The sequence below is a fragment of the Microcaecilia unicolor genome, chromosome 2 (genome assembly GCF_901765095.1).
Source record: "Microcaecilia unicolor chromosome 2, aMicUni1.1, whole genome shotgun sequence".
Taxonomy (NCBI): Eukaryota; Metazoa; Chordata; class Amphibia; order Gymnophiona; family Siphonopidae; genus Microcaecilia; species Microcaecilia unicolor.
Window position 1 is genome coordinate 644,301,925 of NC_044032.1, and position 27,283 is coordinate 644,329,207.

A 27,283-nucleotide genomic window follows, 5' to 3' on the forward strand; every position below is an offset into this window, starting at 1 on the left:
CCAGCAGGGCTCCGATGAATTCGAGTTTCTGCACTGGGAGAAGATGGGACTTTGGGTAATTTATCACAAACCCCAGTAGCTCCAGGAGGCGAATAGTCATCTGCATGGACTGCAGGGCTCCTGCCTCGGATGTGTTCTTCACCAGCCAATCGTCGAGATATGGGAACACGTGCACCCCCAGCCTGCGAAGCGCCGCTGCTACCACAGCTAGGCACTTTGTGAACACCCTGGGTGCAGAGGCGAGCCCAAAGGGTAGCACACAGTACTGGAAGTGGCGTGTGCCCAGCTGAAATCGCAGATACTGTCTGTGAGCTGGCAGTATCGGGATGTGTGTATAGGCATCCTTCAAGTCCAGAGAGCATAGCCAATCGTTTTGCTGAATCATGGGGAGAAGGGTGCCCAGGGAAAGCATCCTGAACTTTTCTTTTACGAGATACTTGTTCAGGGCCCTTAGGTCTAGGATGGGACGCATCCCCCCTGTTTTCTTTTCCACAAGGAAGTACCTGGAATAGAATCCCAGCCCTTCTTGCCCGGATGGCACGGGCTCGACCGCATTGGCGCTGAGAAGGGCGGAGAGTTCCTCTGCAAGTACCTGCTTGTGCTGGAAGCTGTAAGACTGAGCTCCCGGTGGACAATTTGGAGGTTTTGAGGCCAAATTGAGGGTGTATCCTTGCCGGACTATTTGGAGAACCCACTGATCGGAGGTTATGAGAGGCCACCTTTGGTGAAAAGCTTTCAACCTCCCCCCGACTGGCAGGTCGCCCGGCACTGACACTTGGATGTCGGCTATGCTCTGCTGGAGCCAGTCAAAAGCTCGCCCCTTGCTTTTGCTGGGGAGCCGCGGGGCCTTGCTGAGGCGCACGCTGCTGACGAGAGCGAGCGCGCTGGGGCTTAGCCTGGGCCGCAGGCTGTCGAGAAGGAGGATTGTACCTACGCTTGCCAGAAGTATAGGGAACAGTCTTCCTTCCCCCGAAAAATCGTCTACCTGTAGAGGTAGAAGCTGAAGGCTGCCGGCGGGCGAATTTGTCGAATGCGGTGTCCCGCTGGTGGAGAGACTCTACCACCTGTTCGACTTTTTCGCCAAAAATGTTATCCGCACGGCAAGGCGAGTCCGCAATCCGCTGCTGGATTCTATTCTCCAGGTCGGCGGCACGCAGCCATGAGAGCCTGCGCATCACCACACCTTGAGCAGCGGCCCTGGACGCAACATCAAAAGTGTCATAAACTCCTCTGGCCAGGAATTTTCTGCACGCCTTCAGCTGCCTGACCACCTCCTGAAAAGGCTTGGCTTGCTCAGGGGGAAGAGCATCAACCAAGCCCGCCAACTGCCGCACATTGTTCCGCATGTGGATGCTCGTGTAGAGCTGGTAAGACTGGATCTTGGACACGAGCATAGAGGAATGGTAGGCCTTCCTCCCAAAGGAGTCTAAGGTTCTAGAGTCTTTGCCCGGGGGCGCCGAAGCATGCTCTCTAGAACTCTTAGCCTTCTTTAGGGCCAGATCCACAACTCCAGAGTCGTGAGGCAACTGGGTGCGCATCAGCTCTGGGTCCCCATGGATCCGGTACTGGGACTCGATCTTCTTGGGGATGTGGGGATTAGTTAGAGGTTTCGTCCAGTTCGCAAGCAATGTCTTTTTTAGGACATGATGCAAGGGAACAGTGGACGCTTCCTTAGGTGGAGAAGGATAGTCCAGGAGCTCAAACATTTCAGCCCTGGGCTCGTCCTCCACAACCACCGGGAAGGGGATGGCCGTAGACATCTCCCGGACAAAGGAAGCAAAAGACAGACTCTCAGGAGGAGAAAGCTGTCTTTCAGGAGAGGGAGTGGGATCAGAAGGAAGACCCTCAGACTCCTCGTCAGAGAAATATCTGGGATCTTCTTCTTCTTCCCACGAGGCCTCACCCTCGGTGTCAGACACAAGTTCACGGACCTGCGTCTGCAACCGGGCCCGGCTCGACTCCGTGGAGCCACGTCCACGATGGGGGCGTCGAGAGGTAGACTCCCTCGCCCGCATCGGCGAAGCTCCCTCCGCCGACGTAGTCGGGGAGCCCTCCTGGGAGGTGGCCGCAGTCGGCACCGCACGCGGTACCGACGTCGGGGACCTCACCCCGGGCGATGGGCCAGCCGGCGCCACGCTCGACGGTACCGGAGGCGCAAGCACCGCCGGTACCGGAGGGGTAGGGCGCAACAGCTCCCCCAGAATCTCTGGGAGAACGGCCCGGAGGCTCTCGTTCAGAGCGGCTGCAGAGAAAGGCATGGAGGTCGATGCAGGCGTCGACGTCAGTACCTGTTCCGGGCGTGGAGGCTGTTCTGGGCTGTCCAGAGCGGAGCGCATCGACACCTCCTGAACAGAGGGTGAGCGGTCCTCTCGGTGCCGATGCCTGCTGGGTGCCGACTCCCTCGGCGACCCAGAGCTCTCGGTGCCGACGCGGGGAGGGGACCGGTGTCGATGCTTCTTCGACTTCTTCCGAAGCATGTCACCGGAGCTCCCCGGCACCGATGAGGAGGACGTCGAATCCACCCGTCGCTTCCTCGGGGCCGAGACCGAAGAGGGTCGATCTCGGGGGGGGCTGTACCGCAGGAGCCCTCAGGGTAGGAGGAGACCCACCCGAGGGCTCACCGCCACCAGCAGGGGAATGGACAGCCCTCACCTGCACTCCACCCGATGCACCACCGTCCGACGACATCAGCAGACGAGGTCCTGGTACCACCGACGTCGATGCAGCTATCCGATGTCTCGGCGCCGATGCAGAGGCCCGATGCCTCGATGCGCTCGATGCAAGGGCGGCCGAGGAAGATGGTCTGGACGCTGACGACGTCGATGCACTCGAAGATCCCGGTGCCGATGCCGACGAAGAGCCCGAGAACAACACGTTCCACTGGGCTAGTCTCGCTACCTGAGTCCGCCTTTGAAGCAGGGAACACAGACTGCAGTTCTGAGGGCGGTGCTCGGCCCCCAGACACTGAAGACACGACGAGTGTCGATCAGTGAGCGAGATAACCCGGGCGCACTGGGTGCACTTCTTGAAGCCGCTGGAAGGCTTCGATGTCATGGGCGGAAAAATCACGCCGGCGAAATCAAAAGCCGAAATGGCGAAAATTGAAGCACCAAAATTTAGAGGGAGAAAAATCTCGACCGAGGCCAAAAAGAGGCCTACCCCGACGACGAAAGAAAACTTACCGGGGCAAAAAGCTGGAAGTACGGGGAGGATTGACACGAAACCCGGTGGAGGGTTTCCGGAGCACTTCCCGACTTTAGAAAAGCTTTTCTGAAGAAAAAAACACGCTCAAAAAACAATTTGGACGCGCGAGGTCAACTTTCCGGGGCCCGACACGGCGAAACACGACCGTACCGAGTGCGGACAAAAGAAGACTGGCCGGCTCGAGCCGGTTTCGGGCGGGAAGACGGCCGCGCATGCGCGGTGCGCGCGGGCGCGCGAGGGCTAGCAAAGGACTTTGCTAGTGAAGTTTCCGATTGGAGGGGCTGCCGTGGACGTCACCCATCAGTGAGAACAAGCAGCCTGCTTGTCCTCGGAGAAATGACATTACCAATTCATTTGTTGTACAGGACTAATGATGTGAACTTGTCCAGTGCTACCTCCACTCATGAATATGTCACCCATTTGCGTAAGCATTTGCAAAGTGCCTTTGCCTTTGCTCAGAAAAATTTGGAAAGTAGCGCTAGAGGTAGAAAAGCCTATTATGATCAAGGGACTACCTCTAAAGAATACCAAATTGGCGACAAGGTATTCTACTTCAATTTTGCCAGAAACAAGGTTAAAGAAAGGAAGTTTCTGCCTAGTTGGCGTGGTCCATTCCCAATAGTGGAAAAAGCTTCACCTGTGGCTTACCAAATTTGCCTCAAGGAAAATACTAAGGGTGAAGACACCCTTAAATGGGTCCACATCAATCAGTTGGGACCACGTCATCCCAGTCATTTGATTCCAGACATATGTGTTGATGACACGAACTGTACTAACACCCCAACAGCATAGTCTGTTTTCTTTGTACCTTGCAGATGCAGAAAAGAACCCTGATGATCGTGTTCTTGATCTCCGTGCTGCTGGGATCGTGGTCCAAGATGATCGAACCTGGTCCCATGTCTGGAGTTGTTCTGCAAGATACCCCTGGCTTCCTGATTACCCAGTCCCAGATTGTTCCACAGAAAGTAGTTGTGTCCCTTGACCCAATGCATGTACTACTGAAACATTTCAATATGAGTAACTTATCTCTGTCTGCTGTTACCCATTCCTGGTTTCTCAATTATATGCAAAATGCCCGTGCACAAGTGAAGAACATTTTGCATCAACTGGACAAAGTCATGGTACAACCTATGCAACCTTATAATTCCAGGTCCAGATCTAAGCGTTTTCTTGGTCTGGCCGGTGGTTTGATTTTTTCGGCCATTGGTTCACTTTTTGGTATTTCCATGTCTGTTGCCAACGTAGTTTCTGTCCAAAAGCTGCAGGCCAATATACAAGCCATCCAAGCAGACTTGAAAGCCATCGAGACCAAATTGGTAGTCCAACAGAGCCAACTTGTGGCCCAGGGTAAAACTATTGCTGATACGGTCACTCTTGTGAATTTACATACACATAAAATTAGTGCTAACACAGCTGATTTGTTGACAATTAAAGGTACCATGAATGAAGACCGTGTGTTTATACAACCTGTTAAGGACCTTATCCAGGATTTATTTAGGGAAGTAGATACTAGTGTTAGTAAGCTAATGCAGGGACAGATACCAACGTACCTGATACCATCTGATGTTGTTAAAGATGCCTTTGCCAAAGTTACCCGTTTGTCTATTGAACCTTTTCAAATTCAAATCGCATTTCATTTAGGTACTGCCCTTCCCCTTTATTTGGATATGGAGCCTATGGAAATTGCCTTCAACCTTAATTTGCCATTTATTATGCCTGAGAATGTATACCAGCTTAAACAAGTTGTAAATGTAGGTACGTGGCATGAGAATTTGTACCTTAATGTTGATACACCTAAGTATGTTGCTTACCAACAGGATGCTCCGCAACATTATTTGGTCCCTAACTTAGACCTTTGCCACAAAACTAAAGATGTTAATTGGCTATGCCCTGGTAAACCTTTCCTGAAAGACACAACAGAAGCTCTTTGTGGCTTGTCCACAGAGAATGTCCAAGAGAAGTGTAAGGTTACCGTGTCAAAATATGACGATTTTTCTGATACCACTGTAGCTGTACTGGATACGGTATGGTTAGTTAGCACACCTAGTACGGAACTTACTGTCACCTTCCAGAAGCATGATGTAATCAACCGTTACACTCTTCCTTGCAATGTTTGTGTGATCGCTGTACCCAAGTATGCTGTTGCCCATGTAGGAGGAGTTTCCTGGTTGTTTCTGAGTTGGAAGTGCTTGATGTATTTCGTGGACATCCTATTGACTTTGCTATGGACCTTATACCATTTTTACAGTCCAAAGACTCTCATACTGTTGAATTATCTGTTGACCATGAGACTCTCGAGGTTGCAGATTACAAACGTCGTTCATCTGATGTCACCCAGTTCCACATGTCCACTCACGTTGTCATCCCACTTTTGACCATCTCGTGGTTCATCATGTTCCTGGGTGCTGTAGTGTTTTGGAGAGACCTTCGTCATTTACGCTATCGCGTAAACACTTTGTCACCTACGGCGATGAGATTGCAAGACTTTATGTAGTTACATCTGACCAGCGTTTTGCCAACAATTTATTCTGTTTTCACTTTTCTGTACTAATATGCTTTGCTTTGCATGATGTGATTTTCATGATCTATGTGATTATGGTTCATGATTTGTTTGATTAATTTTCATGTGTTAAGACTTTTAACTAACTGCACATGCGGGTTCTATTATTCAGTATTTTGCTGTATTAGCATTTTTGATTTCCTTGTGAACATTATTTTGCTTCATAGAACTGTTGGGAGTGTGTTAGTTTGCATTAGTTGAGATTTACTTTGAAACTTTTTGTAGTTGACCATGAAGTTGTACCTGAATCCTGACTGAACTGTCTGGCTTATTTTTGTAGTTAGGTTGGAGAAGGCCTTTACTCCCTTGTAGTAATTTCCATCTCCAAGGGGGGGAATCTGTAGGAGTATTTGCTGTGATCTCACCCACCCGGGGTGCACATGAGAGCACCTTTACAGCCAAAATGGACGCTGCAACCTTTCATCTATATGTCTGACTACCAACTGTGCAGAAGTCAGCATTTCAGCTTGTAATAGATTTACTGAAGCCTGCACCACCTCCAAGGTCACTCTGTATCGGGGGAGAATGCATGTCCCTGAGGGAGAGAGAGTGAGAGAGAGAGCTTACGAGATAAGACAGACAAAGGAAGCTTCATACAGATGCTGGGAGTACATGGTGGGATTATTTCTGATTGGCTCCCAGAAAACTGATTGGTCTGAGAAGCGGGAACAGAAGAAAGTTAGTTGCTGAAGAACCGAAGAGAAGAACAGAAGAACAGAAGAGGAGAACACTTGCATTTCTGCAAGCACCTGATTTACCTGAGAGACTTACTGATAATACCTGGCAAAGCTTTTCCCCAGGTTACAGCTGTCTACAGGATCTATACTGAGTCTGTATCATCTGTGGCTGATCAAGACAAGTGCATCACCTGAGCTTGTGGGACCTCGCTGAGACATTCGGCTGAGGTATCGGAAGGAATCTGATCTGGTGACCGGGACGGTGAGATCATAGTTTACTTCCTTCAGGCTGGGTTAGATAATTAGTCTGTGCTCGGACCCCTCAGATGCGTGACGTCAGGATTTATGATCTCTACTCGCTGTTAGCCTAGTATAAGATTTGTGTGGTAATCATTAGGATCTTGGTATTGTGTTTATCTGTCATTACAGATTAGCCAATAGGATAATCATAGTTATTCTCTATATTTTTGGTATCATTGTGCATGCAATCAGGAATTGCTGATGCTATAAGCTGATAAGAGTTTTCTATATTTTTGTATATAACGCTGTATAAATAAACTAATATATTCCATTGGTCTGTCCGTTATTTTCCATGCAGCTAAGGTTGGGCAGAGGCCACGCCCCCTAGACATAAGCGAGTACATAGGTAGGAATTGGCCTCTTACAAAATATATATATAACCACCTACAGGTCCATTGAGCAGATCGCATGTGAAGGCGGGCCATGGGAGTCACATGAACTGTGGAGGCCATGTGGCCCAGCAATCTCAACATCTGCCGAGCTGTGATCTGCTGGGACGCACGCACCCGCGAGACGAGGGACAACAAGTTGTTGGCTCTCGCCTCTGGGAGATAGGCGCGAGCAGTCCGAGAATCCAGCAGGGCTCCTATGAATTCGAGTTTCTGCACTGGGAGAAGATGGGACTTTGGGTAATTTATCACAAACCCCAGTAGCTCCAGGAGGCGAATAGTCATCTGCATGGACTGCAGGGCTCCTGCCTCGGATGTGTTCTTCACCAGCCAATCGTCGAGATATGGGAACACGTGCACCCCCAGCCTGCGAAGTGCCGCTGCTACCACAGCTAGGCACTTCGTGAACACCCTGGGAGCAGAGGCGAGCCCAAAGGGTAGCACACAGTACTGGAAGTGGCGTGTGCCCAACTGAAATCGCAGATACTGTCTGTGAGCTGGCAGTATCGGGATGTGTGTGTAGGCATCCTTCAAGTCCAGAGAGCATAGCCAATCGTTTTGCTGAATCATGGGGAGAAGGGTGCCCAGGGAAAGCATCCTGAACTTTTCTTTTACGAGATATTTGTTCAGGGCCCTTAGGTCTAGGATGGGACGCATCCCCCCTGTTTTCTTTTCCACAAGGAAGTACCTGGAATAGAATCCCAGCCCTTCTTACCCGGATGGCACGGGCTCGACCGCATTGGCGCTGAGAAGGGCGGAGAGTTCCTCTGCAAGTACCTGCTTGTGCTGGAAGCTGTAAGACTGAGCTCCCGGTGGACAATTTGGAGGTTTTGAGGCCAAATTGAGGGTGTATCCTTGCTGGACTATTTGCAGAACCCACTGGTCGGAGGTTATGAGAGGCCACCTTTGGTGAAAAGCTTTCAACCTCCCCCCGACCGGCAGGTCGCCCGGCACTGACACTTGGATGTCGGCTATGCTCTGCTGGAGCCAGTCAAAAGCTCGCCCCTTGCTTTTGCTGGGGAGCCGCGGGGCCTTGCTGAGGCGCACGCTGCTGACGAGAGCGAGCGCGCTGGGGCTTAGCCTGGGCCGCAGGCTGTCGGGAAGGAGGATTGTACCTACGTTTACCAGAAGCATAGGGACCAGTCTTCCTTCCCCCGAAAAATCTTCTACCTGTAGAGGTAGAGGCTGAAGGCTGCCGGCGGGAGAACTTGTCGAATGCGGTGTCCCGCTGGTGGAGAGACTCTACCACCTGCTCGACTTTTTCTCCAAAAATGTTGTCCGCACGGCAAGGCGAGTCCGCAATCCGCTGCTGGAGTCTATTCTCCAGGTCGGCGGCACGCAGCCATGAGAGCCTGCGCATCACCACACCTTGAGCAGCGGCCCTGGACGCAACATCAAAAGTGTCATAAACTCCTCTGGCCAGGAATTTTCTGCACGCCTTCAGCTGCCTGACCACCTCCTGAAAAGGCTTGGCTTGCTCAGGGGGAAGAGCATCAACCAAGCCCGCCAACTGCCGCACATTGTTCCGCATGTGTATGCTCGTGTAGAGCTGGTAAGACTGGATCTTGGCCACGAGCATAGAAGAATGGTAGGCCTTCCTCCCAAAGGAGTCTAAGGTTCTAGGGTCTTTGCCCGGGGGCGCCGAAGCATGCTCCCTAGAACTCTTAGCCTTCTTTAGGGCCAAATCCACAACTCCAGAGTCATGAGGCAACTGGGTGCGCATCAGCTCTGGGTCCCCATGGATCCGGTACTGGGACTCGATCTTCTTGGGAATGTGGGGATTACTTAGTGGCTTGGTCCAGTTCGCAAGCAATGTCTTTTTCAGGACATGGTGCAAGGGAACAGTGGACGCTTCCTTAGGTGGAGAAGGATAGTCCAGGAGCTCAAACATTTCAGCCCTGGGCTCGTCCTCCACAACCACCAGGAAGGGGATGGCCGTAGACATCTCCCGGACAAAGGAAGCAAAAGACAGACTCTCGGGAGGAGAAAGTTGTCTTTCAGGAGAGGGAGTAGGATCAGAAGGAAGACCCTCAGACTCCTCGTCAGAGAAATATCTGGGGTCCTCCTCTTCCTCCCACGAGGCCTCACCCTCGGTGTCAGACACAAGTTCACGGACCTGTGTCTGCAACCTCGCCCTGCTCGACTCGGTGGAACCCCGTCCACGGTGGGGGCGTCGAGAGGTACTCCCTCGCCCGCATCGGCGAAGCTCCCTCCGCCGACGTAGTCGGGGAGCCTTCCTGGGAGGTGGCCGCGGTCGGCACCGCACGCGGTACCGACGTCGGGGACCTCAACCTGGGCGATGGGCCAGCCGGCGCCACGCTCGACGGTACCGGAGGCGCAAGCACCGCCGGTACCGGAGGGGTAGGGCGCAACAGCTCTCCCAGAATCTCTGGGAGAACGGCCCGGAGGCTCTCGTTTAGAGCGGCTGCAGAGAAAGGCTGAGAGGTCGATGCAAGCGTCGACGCCAGAACCTGTTCCGGGCGAGGAGGCTGTTCCGGGCTGTCCAGAGTGGAGCGCATCGACACCTCCTGAACAGAGGGTGAGCGGTCCTCTCGGTGCCGATGCCTGCTGGGTGCCAAATCCCGCGGCGACCCAGAGCTCTCGGTGCCGACGCGGGGAGGAGACCAGTGTCGATGCTTCTTCGACTTCTTCCGAAGCATGTCACCAGAGCTCCCCGGCACCGACGAGGAGGACATAGAATCCATCCGTCGCTTCCTCGGGGCCGAGACCAAAGAGGGTCGATCCCGGGGGGGCTGTACCGCAGGAGCCCTCAGGGTAGGAGGAGACCCACCTGAAGGCTCACCGCCACCAGCAGGGGAATGGACAGCCCTCACCTGCACTCCTGACGATGCACCTCCGTCCGACGACATCAGCAGACGAAGTCTCGGTACCACCGACGTCGATACAGTCGCCCGATGCCTCGGCGCCGATGCAGAGGTCCGATGCCTCGATGCAGTCGATGGAGCGGCAGCCAAGGAAGATGGTCCGGACGCTGACGACGTTGATGCACTCGATGCCTCCGGTGCCGATGCCGATGAAGAGCCCGAGAACAAAACGTTCCACTGGGCTAATCTCGCTACCTGAGTCCGCCTTTGTAACAGGGAACACAGACTGCAGTTCTGAGGGCGGTGCTGGGCCCCTAGACACTGAAGACACGCAGAGTGCCTATCAGTGAGCGAGATTACCCGGGCGCACTGGGTGCACTTCTTGAAGCCGCTGGAAGGCTTCGATGTCATGGGCGGAAAAATCACGCCGGCGAAATCAAAAGCCGAAATGGCGAAAATTGAAGCACCAAAATTTAGAGGGAGAAAAATCTCGACCGAGGCCAAAAGAGGCCTACCCCGACAACGAAAGAAAACTTACGGGGCAAAAACTAAGAAATACGGGAAGGGCAGAAAACCCGAAAGGGTCTTCCGGAATACTACCGGAGCGCTTCCCAAACTTTTCTCAAGGAAAAAAAGGACAAAAACACGTCGAAAAGGACGCGCGAGGTCGACTCTCTGGGGCACGAACGGCGTAACACGACCGTACCGAGTGCGGACGAAAGAAGACTGGCCGGCTCGAGCCGGTTTCGGGCGGGAAGACGGCCGCGCATGCGCGGTGCGCATGGGCGCGCGAGGACTAGCAAAGGCCTTTGCTAGTAAACTTTCCGATGGAGGGGGCTGCCGAGGACGTCAACCCATCAGTGAGAACAAGCAGCCTGCTTGTCCTCGGAGAAATATATATACACCAATATATTTGTGCAGCTTTTAAAAATATATATTTGACACTGCAGCAGAACTGGCTTTCATTCCAAAAGCCCTCTTCCCTCTCCCTTTGGGGAACATTTAAAAGACATTTAAGAGACAAAAGGGTACTGTGCTTCAAAGAGAAATAAAACTCTCTCTGCCCTCCCACCTAAAAAGACTGAACAAAAGCATGACTAAGGTGGATACTTGAAGAATCACATAGACATCTCCACCAGCAGACAGATAGTCTGGAAAAGGCATAACTCCAGCTATTGATAACAAAGACTTCAGAGGGGAAACCATAAACAAGACATTTGCTTGTCAAAGGTATACCTGCCCCTCCCATCAACTATCAGACAAATGGACGCCAGGACATCTGCAGTAGAGAGTTGCACGGGGACAGAAATCTTACCCATCCCCGCCCGTCCCTGCTGGAATCTTACCCGTCCCCACCCATCCCCACTGGAATCTTACCCATCCCCACCCATCCCCGCAAAAATTTAAACCATCCCAACCCGTCCCCACCCGTCCCCGCAAGAATTTAACCCATCCCCACCCATCCCCGTAAGAATTTAATAGTACATAAAAGAAAGTTCCAGTCAGCTCCCTCAGTCTCTCTCTGGATTTGAACCACAGCACTGTAGGCAAGAAAGGAACGAAAGTTGGAACTTGGAACACTCTGGTGCGCACATGTAAGATTTGTCTCTGATTCACTGGCAGTGTGTGCTGAGAGGTCGCCACATGCACGCGCCAGTTGGTCAGGTGACATCTGATTCTCGTGCCTGTGTCAGAGCTGAGGTCTGTGCACCAGCCTGGGAGCAAAGAGGATTAATAGTAACATAGTAAGTGACAGCAAATAGACCTGAACGGTCCATCCACTCTGCCCAATAGTCACACTCATGATCAATTCATCATTAAATCAACGAGTGTGATATTATATACTTGATTATGGTCTTTCTTTCGTGTTTCTGGAACAAAGACCACAGAAGTCTATCTGGCCCCATCCTTATGTTCCAACTGCTGGAGTTGCCATTGAAGCCCACTCCAGCCTATTCATGTTGTCATTTGTGGGACACAGACCATAAAAGTCTGTCCAGCACTGTCCTCATGTTCCAGCCACTGAAGTTGCTGTCTAAGCCCTTTCCAGCCCATCCTACACCAGATTGCCATGTATGAGACACAGACCATACAAGTCTGCCAGGTATCAGCTCTAGTTCATCACAGCCAGAGTCGCCATCTAAGTGTCACTTGACATATCCACACACATGCAGCCATTTAAGGTTAGCACGCCTTTTTGAATTCCGTCATCATTTGTGACTCTACCACCTCCTTAATGGAAGACTTTCCACATTTATGCTGTTAAAGCAAGGAAGAAGAGGAGGAGGAGACAGCACTCAAATAAATTGGTATTCGGTAGATGAGAGGCTGGTGCAGGTGCAGCTTACACTTCCACGGGAAGCCCACAGAACTGGTTCCATCCCCGCGGGAACCCCGCAGGAATTGCCTCCGTCCCCGCGGGAACCCCGCAGAACTGCTTCCATCCCCGCGGGAACCCCGCAGGAACTGCCTCCGTCCCCGCGGGAATCCCTCGGGGACGGAAGCCGTGCAGCTCTCTAATCTGCAGAAAGGAGAGACCTATAATGCAGATCATGTGAACAGACTACAATAACCATAATGCCTTGCAAGTTATCCAGTGCAAACCAGGAAGCAGGTGCTGGGACTCTGTGATCATATCCTCCTGCAACTTGCAAGATATAAAAGCAAAAGCTGTTTCCCCAAGATTCAGATTCTCTCTTCAGCTGCAAGCAACTCAGATCCACTCACTGCAGAAGCCCTGCTCCTGTCCTGCAAACATGTGCTTACCTCATGCTGTTCATACTATGTAACAATGACTTGTAAGTAACATAACTTTTGATCTAGATCTGCTACTTTGCCTTACTTAAGCACAGATTATCTGTAAAGATCTCTTAAAACCTACCTCTCGTGTCCAATTGTATATGAAATCAACCTTTTTGAAGCTAAAAATACGGTCTCTTTGTGTTCTGAGTATATGGTATCTTTTATATATACTTAATTTATTTAATTTATTGCAATTACCACCTTTGGTGATTGGTGGAGAAATTAATATCCTAAAACTTATAAATACAGCGCCTGCTCTTAAATTATAAACAGTAGCGAGTGCTCTAGAGCTCTTTCCCCCAAGATAAATCATTTCTTGTAACATTTTTATTTGTGGAGAATGTGAGGCCCCACTTGGAGTATTGTGTTCAGTTTTGGTGGCCATATCTTGCTAAGGATGTAAAAAGAATTGAAGCGGTGCAAAGAAAAGCTACGAGAATGGTATGGGATTTGCATTACAAGATGTATGAGGAAAGACTTGCTGATCTGAACATGTATACCCTGGAGGAAAGGAGGAACAGGGGTGATATGATAGACGTTCAAATATTTGAAAGGTATTAATCCGCAAACAAACCTTTTCCGGAGATGGGAAGGCAGTAGAACTAGAGGACATGAAATGAGATTGAAGGGGGGCAGACTCAAGAAAAATGTCAGGAAGTATTTTTTCACGGAGAGAGTGGTGGATACTTGGAATGCCCTCCTGCGGGAGGTGGTGGAGATGAAAACGGTAACGGAATTCAAACATGCGTGGGATAAACATAAAGGAACCCTGTTCAGAAGGATTGGATCCTCAGAAGCTTAGCCGAGATTGGGTGGCAGAGCCGGTGGTGGGAGGAGGGGCTAGTATTGGGCAGACTTCTATGGTCTGTGCCCTGAAAATGGCAGATACAAATCAAGGTAAGGTATACACAAAAAGTAGCACATATGAGTTTATCTTGTTGGGCAGACTGGATGGACCATGCAGGTCTTTTTCTGCCGTCATCTACTATGTTACTATCCAGCTTATTTTCAAAAGAAATCGCCGGCCATCTTCCGAAACAAATCGGGAGATGGCCGGCCATCTCCTGAAGCCGGCCAGATCGGTATAATCAAAATCCAATTTTGGCCAGCTCCAACTGCTTTCCGTCGCCGGGACGGCCAAAGTTCCCAGGGGCGTGTCAGAAGGGTAGCCAAGGCGGGACAGGGGCGGGACAGGGGCGTGCCGGGGCGTGCTTAAGAGATGGGCACCCTCGGCCGATAATGGAAAAAAGAAGGCGTCCCTGGCAAGAATTTGGTCCACTTTATTTGGTCCCTTTTTTTTTCAGGTCCAAGTCCCAAAACAGTGCCTGAACTGACCACCGGAGGGAATTGAGGATCACCTCCCCTGACTCCCCCAGTGGTCACTAACCCACTCCCACCCTCAAAAAAGCAACTTAAAAATTTGTTTTTGCCAGCCTCAAATGTCATACTCGGGTCCATCGCAGCAGTATACAGGTCCCTGGAGCAGTTTTAGTGGGTGCAGTGGACTTCAGGCAGGCGGACCCAGGCCCATCCCCCCCCCCCCCCCCCACCTGTTACACTTGTGGTGGAATATGGGAGCCCTTCAAAACCCACCCAAAATGCACTGTACCCACATGCAGGTGCCACCCTTCACCCCTTAGGGCTATGGTAGTGGAGTATAGTTGTGGAGAGTGGGTTTTGGTTTTTTTGGGGGGGGCTCAGCACCCAAGGTAAGGGAGCTATGCACTTGGGTGCAATTTTTTTTTTTTAAATTTTTAGAAGTGCCCCCTAGGGTGCCCGGTTGGTGTCCTGGCGTGTCAGGGGGACCAATGCACTACAAATACTGGCTCCTCCCACGACCAAATGCCTTGGATTTGGCTGGGTTTGAGATCGCCGGCCTCGGTTTCCATTATCGGCGAAAACCGAGGCTGGCCATCTCAAACCCGGCCATCTCTGACATATGGCCGGCCCCAACCGTATTAACAAAAGATGGACGCCCATCTTGTTCGAAAATATGGTTGGCCCTGCCCCTTCGCGGCGCCGTCCTCAGAGATGGGCGCTCTTAGAGATGGGCATCCCTGGTCGAAAATGCCCCTCCAAGTATGATAGTGTGTTGATAGAAAAAGTATTTCAGTCCACTATTTGTATAATGTTAAGAGCAGTGGTTTATTGAAGGTTATATAGAATAGAGTGAACTAGTAAAAAAGGCCCATTTGTGTTTGAAATGAAACGGGTGCTAGCAAAGTTTTCCTCGGAGTGTATGTTTTAGAAAGAGCGTGTGTGAGAGATGGAGCGTGTCTGTCAGAGAGAGAATGTGAGAGAGAGTGTGTGTGTTTCTTTGTGTGAGAGAGAGAGTGTGTGAGAGACAGAGTGTCTGTGTGTGTGAGACTCTGTGTGAGAGAGAGGGACAAAGAGATAGAGACTGTGTGTGTGTGACAGAGAGAGTGTGATAGACAGTGAGTGTGTCAGAGAGAGTGTATATGAGAGACAGAGAGTGAGTGAGTGTGTGGTGGTGAACTGAGAGGGTGTGGCAGGGGGCTTGGAGGGGGGTCAGCGTTGCTGGTGGTGGTGGGGGAGGGGGTTGGCCGTGTTGTTGCTGTCTGGTATTAGTGTGGTGCTTTCTTGTGTGTACATTTTTTTTTTTGATCGGGGGGGGGGGGGGGGGGGGGGGGGGGGGGGGGGTGTGCCATGCTGGCAAAGTGGGAGGAAGTGGAGGGGGTCTTTGAGGGTGGTTATTGTTGCAGGGGTGAGAGAGAGAGAGAGATTGTGCATCTCTCCATGTTCTGCATCAGTGTATGTGTGTTTTTTTGCTGGGGTTTTGAGGAGGGGGGCGGTGTTTGTGTGTGTGGAAGTGATAGAGAGTGTGTCAAAGTTGGTGTGTGGGGTTGAGAAATTGTGTGTGTGTGGAGTTTATATTGTGTGTGTGTGTGTGTGTAACAATACAACGGAGGGGGTTGTCTGGTGAACTTGTAGGAGTGTGTTTTTATGAGAGGTGGAGGAATCTTGTTAGTTGGGGGGGGGGGGGGCTTGGTTGGCAAACAGTGACGGTGTGGGTGGTTTGTTTTTCACATGGAATACTCCCAGGAACCAGGTGCTTCCGGCTTTCACGGGGAGAGGAGGAGTGTGGAACCCCGTAGGTGGCAAGAGGGCATTGTTTGGGTATGTTGTAACGGTGCATCACCAAGCCCCTCCCCTCTTCGGCATATCACCAAGCCCCTCCCCCGGCGCATCACCAAGCCCCTCCCCCGCGCCCACATCAACCCCCTCAGCCCCCTTAGCCGCAAATACTAACTCTGTCCTGCCGCTGCTGCTGCTCCTGTTGAGCAGCAGCAGCCCGTACATAACGAACAAAAGAAAAAAAAAATCTTACAACTACAACGCACCTCCGTAGACAGACATCTCACATTGGCTGACGTCTCTGCAGCCGCTCCTCCTCTCCCCTCTGATGTCGCTGCGCTCCTCCCCAGGGGCAGTGACGTAGAGGGGCGAGGAGCAGCTGCCGAGACGTCAGCCAATGTGAGATGGCTGTCTACGGAGATACGTTTTAGTTGTAAGATTTTTTTTTTCTTTTGTTCGCTATGTACGGGCTGCTGCTGCTCAACAGGAGCAGCAGCAGCAGCAGTGGCCGGACAGAGTATTTGCGGCTGTGATCCGTCGTTACAGAGGGCCATGGGTGATGCGGGGGGGGGGGGGGGGGACAGGAGGGGAGTGTCACTGGACATGGGTGGTTGGAAGGGGGGAGGGGAGGGTTGCAGCGCGAGTGGTTGGCAGGCAGTGTCGCGCGATTCCTAGACAGGGGTAGGAGTACTCCTGCCCCTGCCTGAGTCGTTGTTTGCTGCTGGCTGGGTCGGAGGAGTAGGCTCCTCTCCCTGCCATTGTACACTCACTGCAGCCGATTCGCTGCTCCCTGCTTCATGGCTCCTCCCCTCTCCCTGACGTCACTTATCTACTCCATCTAACTCTGGCCGGAAACCACGGTTCCAGGCAGCCTCAGAACGTTGGAGGTGAGTATTATTATATAGGATGTATATGATTGAGGTTTGTTTGAGAAGAGAATGTGTGGAATGTGAGGAATTTTATTTATTTTAGGAGAAATATTGTAATAGACTTATGTTTGATTAATAAAGGATTTTGATGGTTTGTTCATAGTACATCTATGGTTACTATAGTAAGTATGCATATTCATTAGGGATATCCTGAAAACTTGACTGGCTAGTGGGCCTTCAAGACAGGTTTCAGAACCACTGCTCTATACTATATCATTACCAAGGGTAAAACAACAATGCAAGTATAAGATTTTTTTTTCAGTTAAATACCTTACCTCAGAAATGAGACTGGCATCTGAAGTCAAAGCTTGTACCCGATGGAAGCTGGCAATCAGGGAAATGGGCAAAAACCCCTGCAGATCCATTTTCCTTCTGAGAAAGAAGTCCCTCTCCAAGTTTTCTATACTGAAATAATACTCACTGGAAAGAGAGAAACATCTTCAGCAAAAACAAGACAAGTAAATGTACCCTAAAAAGAGTCAAAGAAAACTAACCCGGAGAATGTGGTGAAGGCGGTTAGCTTGGCAGAGTTTAAAAAGGGGTTAAACAGTTTCCTAAAGGCCAAGTCCATAAACCACTACTAAATGGACTTGGAAAAAATCCACAGTTCCAGGAATAACATGTATAGAATGTTTGTACGTTTGGGAAGCTTGCCAGGTGCCCTTGGCCTGGATTGGCCGCTGTCGTGGACAGGATGCTGGGCTCGATGAACCCTTGGTCTTTTCCCAGTGTGGCATTACTTATGTACTTATGCTATCCATACAAATCACAATATAATAGATATACTTGTCATTGCATTTCAACAAAAAAAAACATTGGACATAAGAGTAATTTTATAAAACATTTTATAAATATATGCAAAGTAGGTTTTTCAAAGTAGAAAATGTTTTTTTATAAAATTTCACACGGTAAACACGAATACAATGTAGGCATATCAAAGACTGCACCATTTTCACATAGGCATTTCTAGGGGCAGAGGTTGGGTGGAGATGATCAGACTACGATGTGTATGTATATTTTATAAAAACACACATACACTGAGCACACATGCACACATTCTTCGCTACAGGTGTCTGAGAGCATTTGTGCAGTACTGGAGGTTGTTGAAGGAACCTATTTTATAATGTCAGGGGCAAGTATACACTTATTTACTATACAAAATAGGCAATTTTTAGAAAATTATTGTGTGTGCCCTGTTCTAAAATTAACCCCATTATGCAAATTAAGAATGACTGTTCAAAGTCATACAACATTGATTTGTACAGTGAGGAACCCCTGAGGGTCAGGGAAGAAGGGATCCGGGAGAGGAGCAAGATGGGTAGGTTTCATACCTGGGATTCAAACTACAATTCCCAGGATCCTAGGGGCTGGGAAGCCACACCCCCATGGAGGCATAAGTTTCCCAAGAGCCGGAGAAGGGAGGAGGACTACGGTTCCCAAGAACTCCTGCAAAGCCCTGGGGGCAAGCACAGGGAGCAGCAAGGGAACTACAAGTCCCAGGATCCCGAGGGAGAGGAGGGGGATTGGCTGAGGAGGAATAATCAGGAGGGAGAGGACCAGCTGGGGACCATAAAGGGAGAGGAGACCATGGAATGGGAGGTAGAGAATTCAGAGGTCGGAGAGGAGATCCAAGCCCAAGATGACTGGGGAAGTGAGCCCATGGAGATTGCTGCTCTAGCTCAGGTACAAGGGAAGAAGTTGAAAGGCTTCATAACAAACCTCCTTCAAGGCTGGGGAAAGCTTGGAGGAAAAGTTAAGCAGCTGTTCCACTCAAAGGAGAGAGAGGTGCCGTGCTGTAAAGCAGTGAATGATTTCAGCTGTGGCCAGAAGTCAGACCCGGCTGGAGAAACAGGTAGTGATTTGAACAGTGTCCAGGAACCTGGTCATGCTGGGGAAGCAGTGAGTGATTTGAACTATGACCAGAAGTCATGCCATGCTGGGGAGACAGTGAGTGATTTGAACTGTGTCCAGAAGTGGTGCCATGCTGGGGAAACAGTGAGTGACTTGAATTGTGTTTAGAACACTATGCTGGTGAAACAGTGAGTGATTTAAAACTGTGTCCAGGAATCAGGCCATGCTGGGGAAGCAGTGAATGATTTAAACTGTATCCAGAAACTGTGACCGGCGGGGGGAAAGAACAAGGGGTGATATGTGCTGTAACCAAGGACTGTGTCTGAAAGAGGAAATGTCTTGGCCTTGCTGATGGAATAAAGCGGTTTTAAGCATATTTTTGGAGTCTTCTTCTTGGAGTGGTGTCAGCCGAGTTCATATCTGTAGGAAGGCCTGAAGGTGGTGGCCTGCTGAGAGTACATAAACATTTGATGAACTATAAGCAACAATGCAAGACAAGTGTACTGAAACATTACTGATAAGCATGATGGATGATATGCTTCTATTACTTGTTAAAGGGGTGGACTCAGTTGCAGTTTTTTTTAGATTTCACCATTGCATTTGATACCCTCAGTCATGAGATTCTATTGGATCACCTGAGAGGAGTAGGTATTGGAAGGAATATGTGTAATTGATCTATCTGTATATGAGAATGGAGTGGATATCGCACAATTCACAGAAGAATGTGTTTATGAACAACTTGAAAAATTGAAAGTGGACAAAGCCATGGGACTGGACGGGATCCAAGCCAGGATATTGAGGGAGCTTAGAGAGGTTCTGGTGTGTCCTCTTAAAGATTTGTTTAATAAATCCTTGGAGAGGGGAGAGGTACCGCACGGGACTGGACAGCGGACGTGGTCCTTATTCACAAAAGTGGCAAAAGAGAAGTGGGAAACTACAGGCTGGTAAGCTTCACGTCAGTTATTGGAAAAATAATGGAAGCATTGCTGAAGGAAAGGATAAGAATTTCCTGGAATTCACTGAGTTACAAGATCCGAGGCAACACGGTTTTACCAAAGGTAAATTGAGTCAAACAAATTTGACTGACTTCTTTCATTGGGTGACCACAGAATTGGATTGAGGACATGCGCTAGATGTAATCTACTTGGATTTCAGCAAAGCCTTTGACACGGTTCCTCATAAGAGGCCCTTAAATAAACTTGATAAGCTGAAGTTAGGACTCAAAGTGGTAAACTGGATTAGAAACTGTTGACAGATGTCAAAGGGTGGTGGTTAATGGAATTCACTTGGAGGAAGGAAAGGTGAGTAGTGGAGTGCCTCAAGGATCGGTGCTGGGGTTGATTCTTTTCAACATATTTGTGAGTGACATTGCTGAAGGGTTAAAATGTAAGGTTTGTCTTTTTGCGGACGATAACAAGATTTGTAATAGAGTAGATACCCCAGAAGGAGTGGAAAACATGAAAAGGGATCTGCAAAAGTTAGAAGAATGGTCTGTTTGGCAACGAAAATTTAATGCAAAGGAGTGCAAAGTGATGCATTTGGAGAGTAGAAATCCAAGGGAGTCGTATGTCCTAGGAGGTGAGAGACAGAAAGGGGGAGGGGCCTTGAGTGGAGGAGTGGCCTAATGGTAGTGCAGTGGGCATTGATCCTGGCAACCTGGGTTAAATTCTTGCTGCAGCTCATTCTGATTTTCGGCAAATCACTTAACCCTCCATTACCCCAGGTACAAAAAACTTAGATTGTGAGTCCTCTGGGGACAGAGAAAGTACCTGCATACAATGTATACAGTGCTGCGTACATCTAGTAGCACTATAGAAATTATTAGTAGACCTTGAGGTGATGGTGTCCGAGGATATTAAAGCAACAAAACAGTGTGACAAGACAGTGGCCACAGCCAAAAGTATAAGAGGCTGCATCAAGAGAGATGTAAGCAGCAGAAGAAAGGAGGTGAGGCCCACCTGGACTATTATGTTCAGTTTTGGAGGCCATATATTGCTAAGAAAAAAAAAACTTAGAGCAGCAGCTGCGAGGGTCAAAAATTTACATCAGGCGAGAATGCTGTTCAAAAACACCATCCTGGAAGCCCAGGCCAAATGTATCCCGTGTATTAAAAAAGGAGGACTGAAGACCAAACGACAGCCGGTGTGGTTAAAAAGTGAGGAGAACGGGGGAGGAAGTGACGTCACCTTCCATGTCGGCAGCCTAACTCTAGAGCTCCCGCTCGTAGCACCCATAAACGGCAAATAAAATCGGCAAGCGGCTTTATTGGCGACCTAAAGTGGGTAGAATCAACTTCCCACAGCAGATAAATATGAGTAAGGCGAGTCAATCGCGGAATAAAGAGACTGAGCGACAGGCGAACGGCGGGCCTAGTAAAACGCCGAAGCGCCACGACTCTCGGGCACGAGCCTCGCCGTCGGACTCAGACTCCGCGCTCTCCTTAGCAGAGTCCAGACAGCCCCCGACAAAAAAAGGCATTTCGAACGAACTTCGCCAGCTTTTAACAAGCATACAGGATGACATCAAAGCGTCCAAGGAAGAAATCCTGGAACGCATGGAGGTGATGAGCGTGGACCTTCGGGAACTGGGGGCAGAGTTGAAGAAGCCGAGCAGAAGCTTGAGGATCACTCTGAATCTCTGCAGCAGCACGAAACCCAACTCAGGGCCTTGGAAGTAAAGAATGCTGAATTAGCATATAAGTTGGACGATATCGAAAACAGAGGTAGGAGAAATAACCTCCGTTTTCGCGGAGTCCTGGAGGGGGGAGACATAGAAGATGTCCCACAGATAGTAAAATCAATGTGCGCCACCCTGCTGGGACCCGATGCAGAGGCGATAATGATTGAATTGGACAGAGCGCACAGAGCCCTAGGACAAAGACAAGAACGCAGAGCGCGGGATATTATCGCCCGATTCCATAAGTATGAGGTCAAAGAGCAGATCATCAATCGTGCACGGAAGGTGCAGGAATTAGAATACAATGGAGCCAAGATCTCGGTGTACCAGGACTTCTCTCAGTATACTTTACAACAGAGACGCCAGATGAAACCTGCATTGGAAGTGCTAACTAAACATCATTCGTCATACAGATGGGGATTCCCGTTTTCACTGAATTTTGAACTGAAGGGAACTAAACACAGAGTCCAACTGCTTTCGGAGGCTTGGGAAATCCTGCATGCGGCGGGGCTAGTTGCAACGAGAGCGCCCCCGGGGGAGCTGGCGCCAGCGACGAAAGAAAAATTACAAAAATGGCAGCGGATTCCTGAGACCGCCAAACGGAGCAACTCAAAAAGAAAAGGAGAGGCATCCGAGACCTGAATGAACGCTGGGAGGATCAGAGAGATCGGCTGGCGCCAGACGTGTCACCCTGAGATGATCTATGGGATATGCTGGACAACTGTGGTATAACTATAGCGTGCTAAAATGGACTCTAAAGTCAGTATTTGAGTTAAGGTTAATGTATATCATGCTAATTGTGTAGCTCAAAAGAGAGGGAAGGGGGAGGGTGTAGGGGAATTGCGGGGGGATAAGGCCATAAGGCAGGTAGAAATAAGGGGAAGATATGTGTGGAGAAATAGATGGAAGAGCTGAATAGGATGATTTAATAAATGCTCACTGTTAAACATGGGGCAGTAAAGGAGACAGGGCGTAAGGAGGAGGGAAAGAGCTGCAGATAAAGGAGGGGTGCGGGACGGGCGGGGGGACACCTGGGTTGGGTTGCTGGGGAATTGGTGGGTCACTTTCTCATATCCCATTCAGGGGACATAGATCCTCTGGCTGGTGTTCAAGTTGGGGGTCAGGGTGGGCTAGGGGGGACGGGGGGAGGTTGGGGGGAGGGAGGGAGGGGGGTGGGGGGAAGATTTGCTGTGTACAGGAGGAAGCTCCTACCACTGAAGAGGCCAGATCTGCTGAACCTCCTTTGGGCGCAACCTGGATGCATACCTAAATATGAGTGTTGATTTAAAAATTATATCTTATAATGTCAAAGGCTTGAACATGCCTCAGAAAAGGCAGAAGTTTTTTAAGGAGTTATCACAGCTCCAACCACAGATAGTATTAGTGCAGGAGACACATCTCCGCAGGGTACATGAAAAACTCCTCTCTCACTCTAGCTATCTGACAGCATTCTTTGCCTCGTCCTCTGACAGCTCCAAAAAACGTGGAGTGGCAGTGTTGATCCACTCGTCGCTTGCAGTCCAAGTAAAGCGAATTAAGCGAGACCCGGGTGGGCGTTTTTTGTTTTTACACATAGTTTTGGATCAGGTGGACTTGACTCTGGCCTCCGTATATGCGCCAAATGATCATCAGGGACCCTTCTTCACTAAGATCAAAAATGCTCTCGCCACATTCATTCAAGGTTCACTAATTCTGGGAGGTGACTTTAACGCTGTTATGAACCCAACCCTAGATAGATCAGGAAATGGTCAACAGAGAGAAAACAAGGAGTCATTAGCATTGGGCTCATTAGCGTACTCCCTGGGTGCGTTGGACGTGTGGCGGTTGAACCACGTAACGGAAAGGGATTATACATATTATTCGCCGGTTCATGCCTCCTACTCTCGAATTGACTGTATCTTCCTAGACCTCGCTTTGGTTGAGAGAGGCCCAAAGGCGGGTATAAGCAGCATGACTATATCGGACCACGCACCGGTATGGGTGGTGGTGCCGGGCATCCAGGCTGAGGTTAAGGATAAGAGGTGGACATTAAATGCAAATGTATTGCTAGACGCGGAGGTGGTAGAGGGCTGTAGGCATGTGTTGAAGGAATATTTGGAACTTAACGTTGAATCGGGACCACCATTAAACATAGTCTGGGATGCTATGAAGGCGGTCTTGAGGGGTTTTTTCTTGCAAACAGCTAGTAAACGAGCGAAGGCTCGACGGCTGCAGTTGGCGAGTTGTCTGCAGAAAATTAAGCATTTGGAGCAGCGGCATAAGGCTAGAGGCTCCCCAATAGTTTTGGAGGAATTACGTGGAGCGAGAATGCAACTGGATGCTTTATATTCCGAACATCTTAGCTTTCTACAATCGCGGAGGCAAGTTAGCTCGTATGAGTTCACCAACAAGGCAGGCCGTCTCCTTGCTATGCAGCTACGGAGGCGTAAAATGGATCGTGCTATCACACATGTGCGTGATGGGAAGGGTGATATGCTATCCACCTCAGAAAGCATACGTAGGCGTTTTGGGGAGTTCTACCAAGCTTTGTACGCGCAAGACATTAACCCTTCTGAAGAGGCTATTAATGAGTACTTGGAGGGCAGTGAGCTACCCTCACTGACAAGTCAGCAATGCGCCATGCTGGAAGAACCAGTGACCCCAATTGAGATTCAAAAAGCTATTCAAGGCCTGCCTTCCTGTAAATCTCCGGGGCTGGATGGTCTTCCTAATGAATTTTACAAGAAATTTGCTCTGGAATTGGCTCCTCTTCTGGCGGACCTGTTTAATCAGATTGGCGGGGCGAACCATTGCCACAGTCTATGATGGAGGCATGGATAGCTGTACTGCCAAAGCCAGATAAGGATCCCACAGAGTGTGGCTCCTATCGCCCAATTTCAGTATTAAATGCCGATGTAAAAATTTTAGCCAAAGTGTTGGCTAATCGATTAGCGCCCTTACTACCGGCAATAATACATCCAGACCAGGTGGGGTTTGTCGCGTACAGGAAGGCAATGGACAACATACGGCGTGTGATAGATATAATGTACCTGGCCAAGCAAAACCAGAGGCCTCTGAGCCTTCTCAGCTTAGATGCTGAGAAGGCCTTTGACAGAGTACATTGGCCGTTTATGTATAAGGTAATGGAAACACTTGGGATCGGGCCGAGGTTTAGAGGCTGGATACAAGCTTTTTATGAATCCCCTAAAGCATGTGTGAGGGTAAATGGGGGCAATTCTGATATGATCACGCTCCACAGAGGCACGCGACAAGGCTGCCCCTTATCTCCAATGCTGTTCGCCATGGTCATGGAGCCTTTTGCTTCAAGAGTCAGAATAAATCGGGGTATTCCTGGGGTCAACGTGGCAGGGAGAGAACATAAAATGGCTTTGTTCGCAGACGACGTGCTGCTTTTTGTCACACGGCCTCAGGCTGTCTTCCCGAATCTTATGAGAGCCATTAGTGAATATTCGGAGGTCTCTGGCTTTAAGGTAAATATGACGAAATCAGAGGCACTGAATGTAACACTACCTGAAGGGTTGGTGGAATCCCTACAATCGTCCTACGCTTTTCGATGGGCCCCGAAAGGAATCCGTTACTTGGGAGTGAATTTAACAGCTAATCTATCTGACCTTTTCACAGCAAACTACAAAGGGTTGGCTAGAGTTCTTTCGGCCGACTTGGACAGATGGGGGGACTTGGAGTTATCATGGTTTGGCAGAATAGCTACTGTTAAGATGAATGTGTTGCCACGCTTACTATACCTATTCCAAGTCCTCCCGATAGTGCTACCTAGAAAGTTCCTTGCAACCTTGCAAGATCGTATTGTACGTTTTATTTGGGCAGGGAAGAGGCCACGCCTATCGCGATCTCTTTTATATCAGGATAAAAGATGGGGAGGGTTGGGGGTACCTAACCTGGCCTGGTACTACCGAGCAGCCCAAGCACGCGCAGCCATTGAATGGTTCCAGGAATATCCCGATAAACAATGGGTACACATAGAACAACAATCTGCAGGTCCGAGACCACTTGGGACACTAATGTGCCTTCCTAGCCCGTTTAGATCAATTGGGGAGGGGGCATGTCCAGCCATTCAGGTAACGCTCTCATACTGGGATAGTCTCTTTCCCCGGAAAAAATGTATGCTATCACGTCTGTCCCCGATAGCATTTAACCCAATGTTCTACCCTGGGACTGAAACAGGAGTGTTCACCAGATGGTACGGAGAGGGATTGAGAACCTGGGGACAGTTGTTTGAGGGCAATTCATTGTTGTCCTTCGCTGAAGCTGTGGCCCGATTCCCGATAGTGGGAAGGGACGAATTTGCATATCGACAAGTAACCCACTTCCTCACCACACAGGCAATCAGGGAGGTGGTGGCCAGGGAAAAGTTGCCTATGGAAGCAATATGTGAAGGGCATGCAGCGACGAGTGGTTTAATATCTCGCTTATACAGTTGTATTAGACTGCAGGCGCCACGATACACACTTCACAGAGGAGGCTGGCGGAGGGAGCTGGGCATGGAGATCTCAGAGGCTGAATGGGAGAGGATAGAACGGGCAGCGGTGGGAGTGTCCACTCATGTACCCTTCAAGGAAAATGCTATCAAGGTGCTGTTCCGGTGGTATTTGACGCCGGAGCGTCTCCGGCGCATATACCCTACCTTGTCTGGTGTGTGCTGGAGGGGTTGTGGGGTTAAGGGCACTATGGGGCATATGTGGCGGGCGTGTGCAAAGATACGGGCATTCTGGAAATCCATTCAGAATCGATTACAGAAATGGATGGGATGCCCTATTCCTTGGAACCCTGCCTTTTTCTTGTTCTCGGATAAGGAGGCAAGCCTTTCACATGACCAGCAGATATTGACGAGGTATGCAACAAGTGCAGCTAGGATTGTAATCGCTTCCTGTTGGAAAATGTCTAAGACACCTCCAATAGCGAGATGGCTTTCTAAATTAAGGTATGTTTGTGAGATGGAGAGGCTTCTAGCGGAGCGGCGTAACCAAACCTGCAGGTGGCATGCGATCTGGGAGCCTTTCCTAAAAAATGTTTAGTATAACTGAGGACAGAGACTGGTAACAAGGTGGTTGGGTGGTCTGAATAGGCTGGAGGGACGGTGGGAGGAGGGAGTTGGGGGATTTGGGGGGAAAATCTGAAAGTTTATAAAATAATGAAGTTCTATTGTGCTGTTCTTTGCAGTTTGGAATCTTATTTCTTGGCGTTTCTTGTAGTGCTTTGAATTATGTACTTGTGTATAATGCTTTCTTGTTGCATTCTGTACTGATTCTTTAATTTGACAATAAAGACTTCATGCAAATTAAAAAAAAGTGAGGAGAACGAAGCTATTAAAGCTAAAAGAAAATCCTTCAGAAAATGGAAGAAGAAACCGACTGAAAATAATAAGAAACAGCATAAGGAATTTCAAGACAAGTGCAAAGCGCAGATAAGGAAGGCTAAGAGGGACTTCGAAAAAAAGACTGCGCTGGAGGCAAAAACAGAGGGGCACAAAAATGAGAACCGTGTATGCGCCGTCTAAGAAGGCCGCAACGAAATCGAAAGAAAACTTAAAAAAGGGAAAAACCTAAGAATATAAGGGAAAAAAATTTTTTTCTTGAAAACTGGAAAAAAAAGACAAAGGGGCGACGTAAAACAAAAAGAAAGCGCAAACAAAAGCGAAAAAACGCCGAAGTCTTTCTCTGGGCCTGAGGGAGAGAGACTGACACACAGTCACACTCCTCCGTGGAAAAAGAAAAACTGAGGCGGGAACGGACGCGGGTGGGCAGGAAGATGGCCGCGTATGCGCGGTGCGAGTCCCTCACACTCCGGAAGCTGTCTTAAAGCTTTTTTGATTTTTGCTGGAAAAATCCTCCGTTCCTGGACTGCCGTGGACACCAACCCATCAGTGAGAACAAGCAGCCTGCTTGTCCTCGGAGAACGTGCCGGTGCCTGGACATGGCCTGGGCACGGAAAATTAACGGAAGTAACGGAAAATTGG

At 49.6% G+C, this 27,283-nt stretch overlaps 1 protein-coding gene across 7 annotated transcripts in view; it reads right to left on the minus strand.

Annotated features, from left to right (window-relative positions):
- Positions 1-27,283, minus strand: part of LARP1B (La ribonucleoprotein domain family member 1B) — a 603,652-nt gene that overhangs the window by 377,097 nt on the left and 199,272 nt on the right. For all 7 annotated transcript variants that reach the window (XR_003940744.1, XR_003940743.1, XM_030191742.1 and 4 more), the window contains one exon: positions 17,058-17,202. Coding sequence is in view for 5 of the 7 variants with exons in the window: in XM_030191742.1 (XP_030047602.1) it covers positions 17,058-17,202 (145 nt within the window). In the remaining 2 variants the exon portion in view is untranslated. The remainder of the gene's footprint in view (positions 1-17,057; positions 17,203-27,283) is intronic.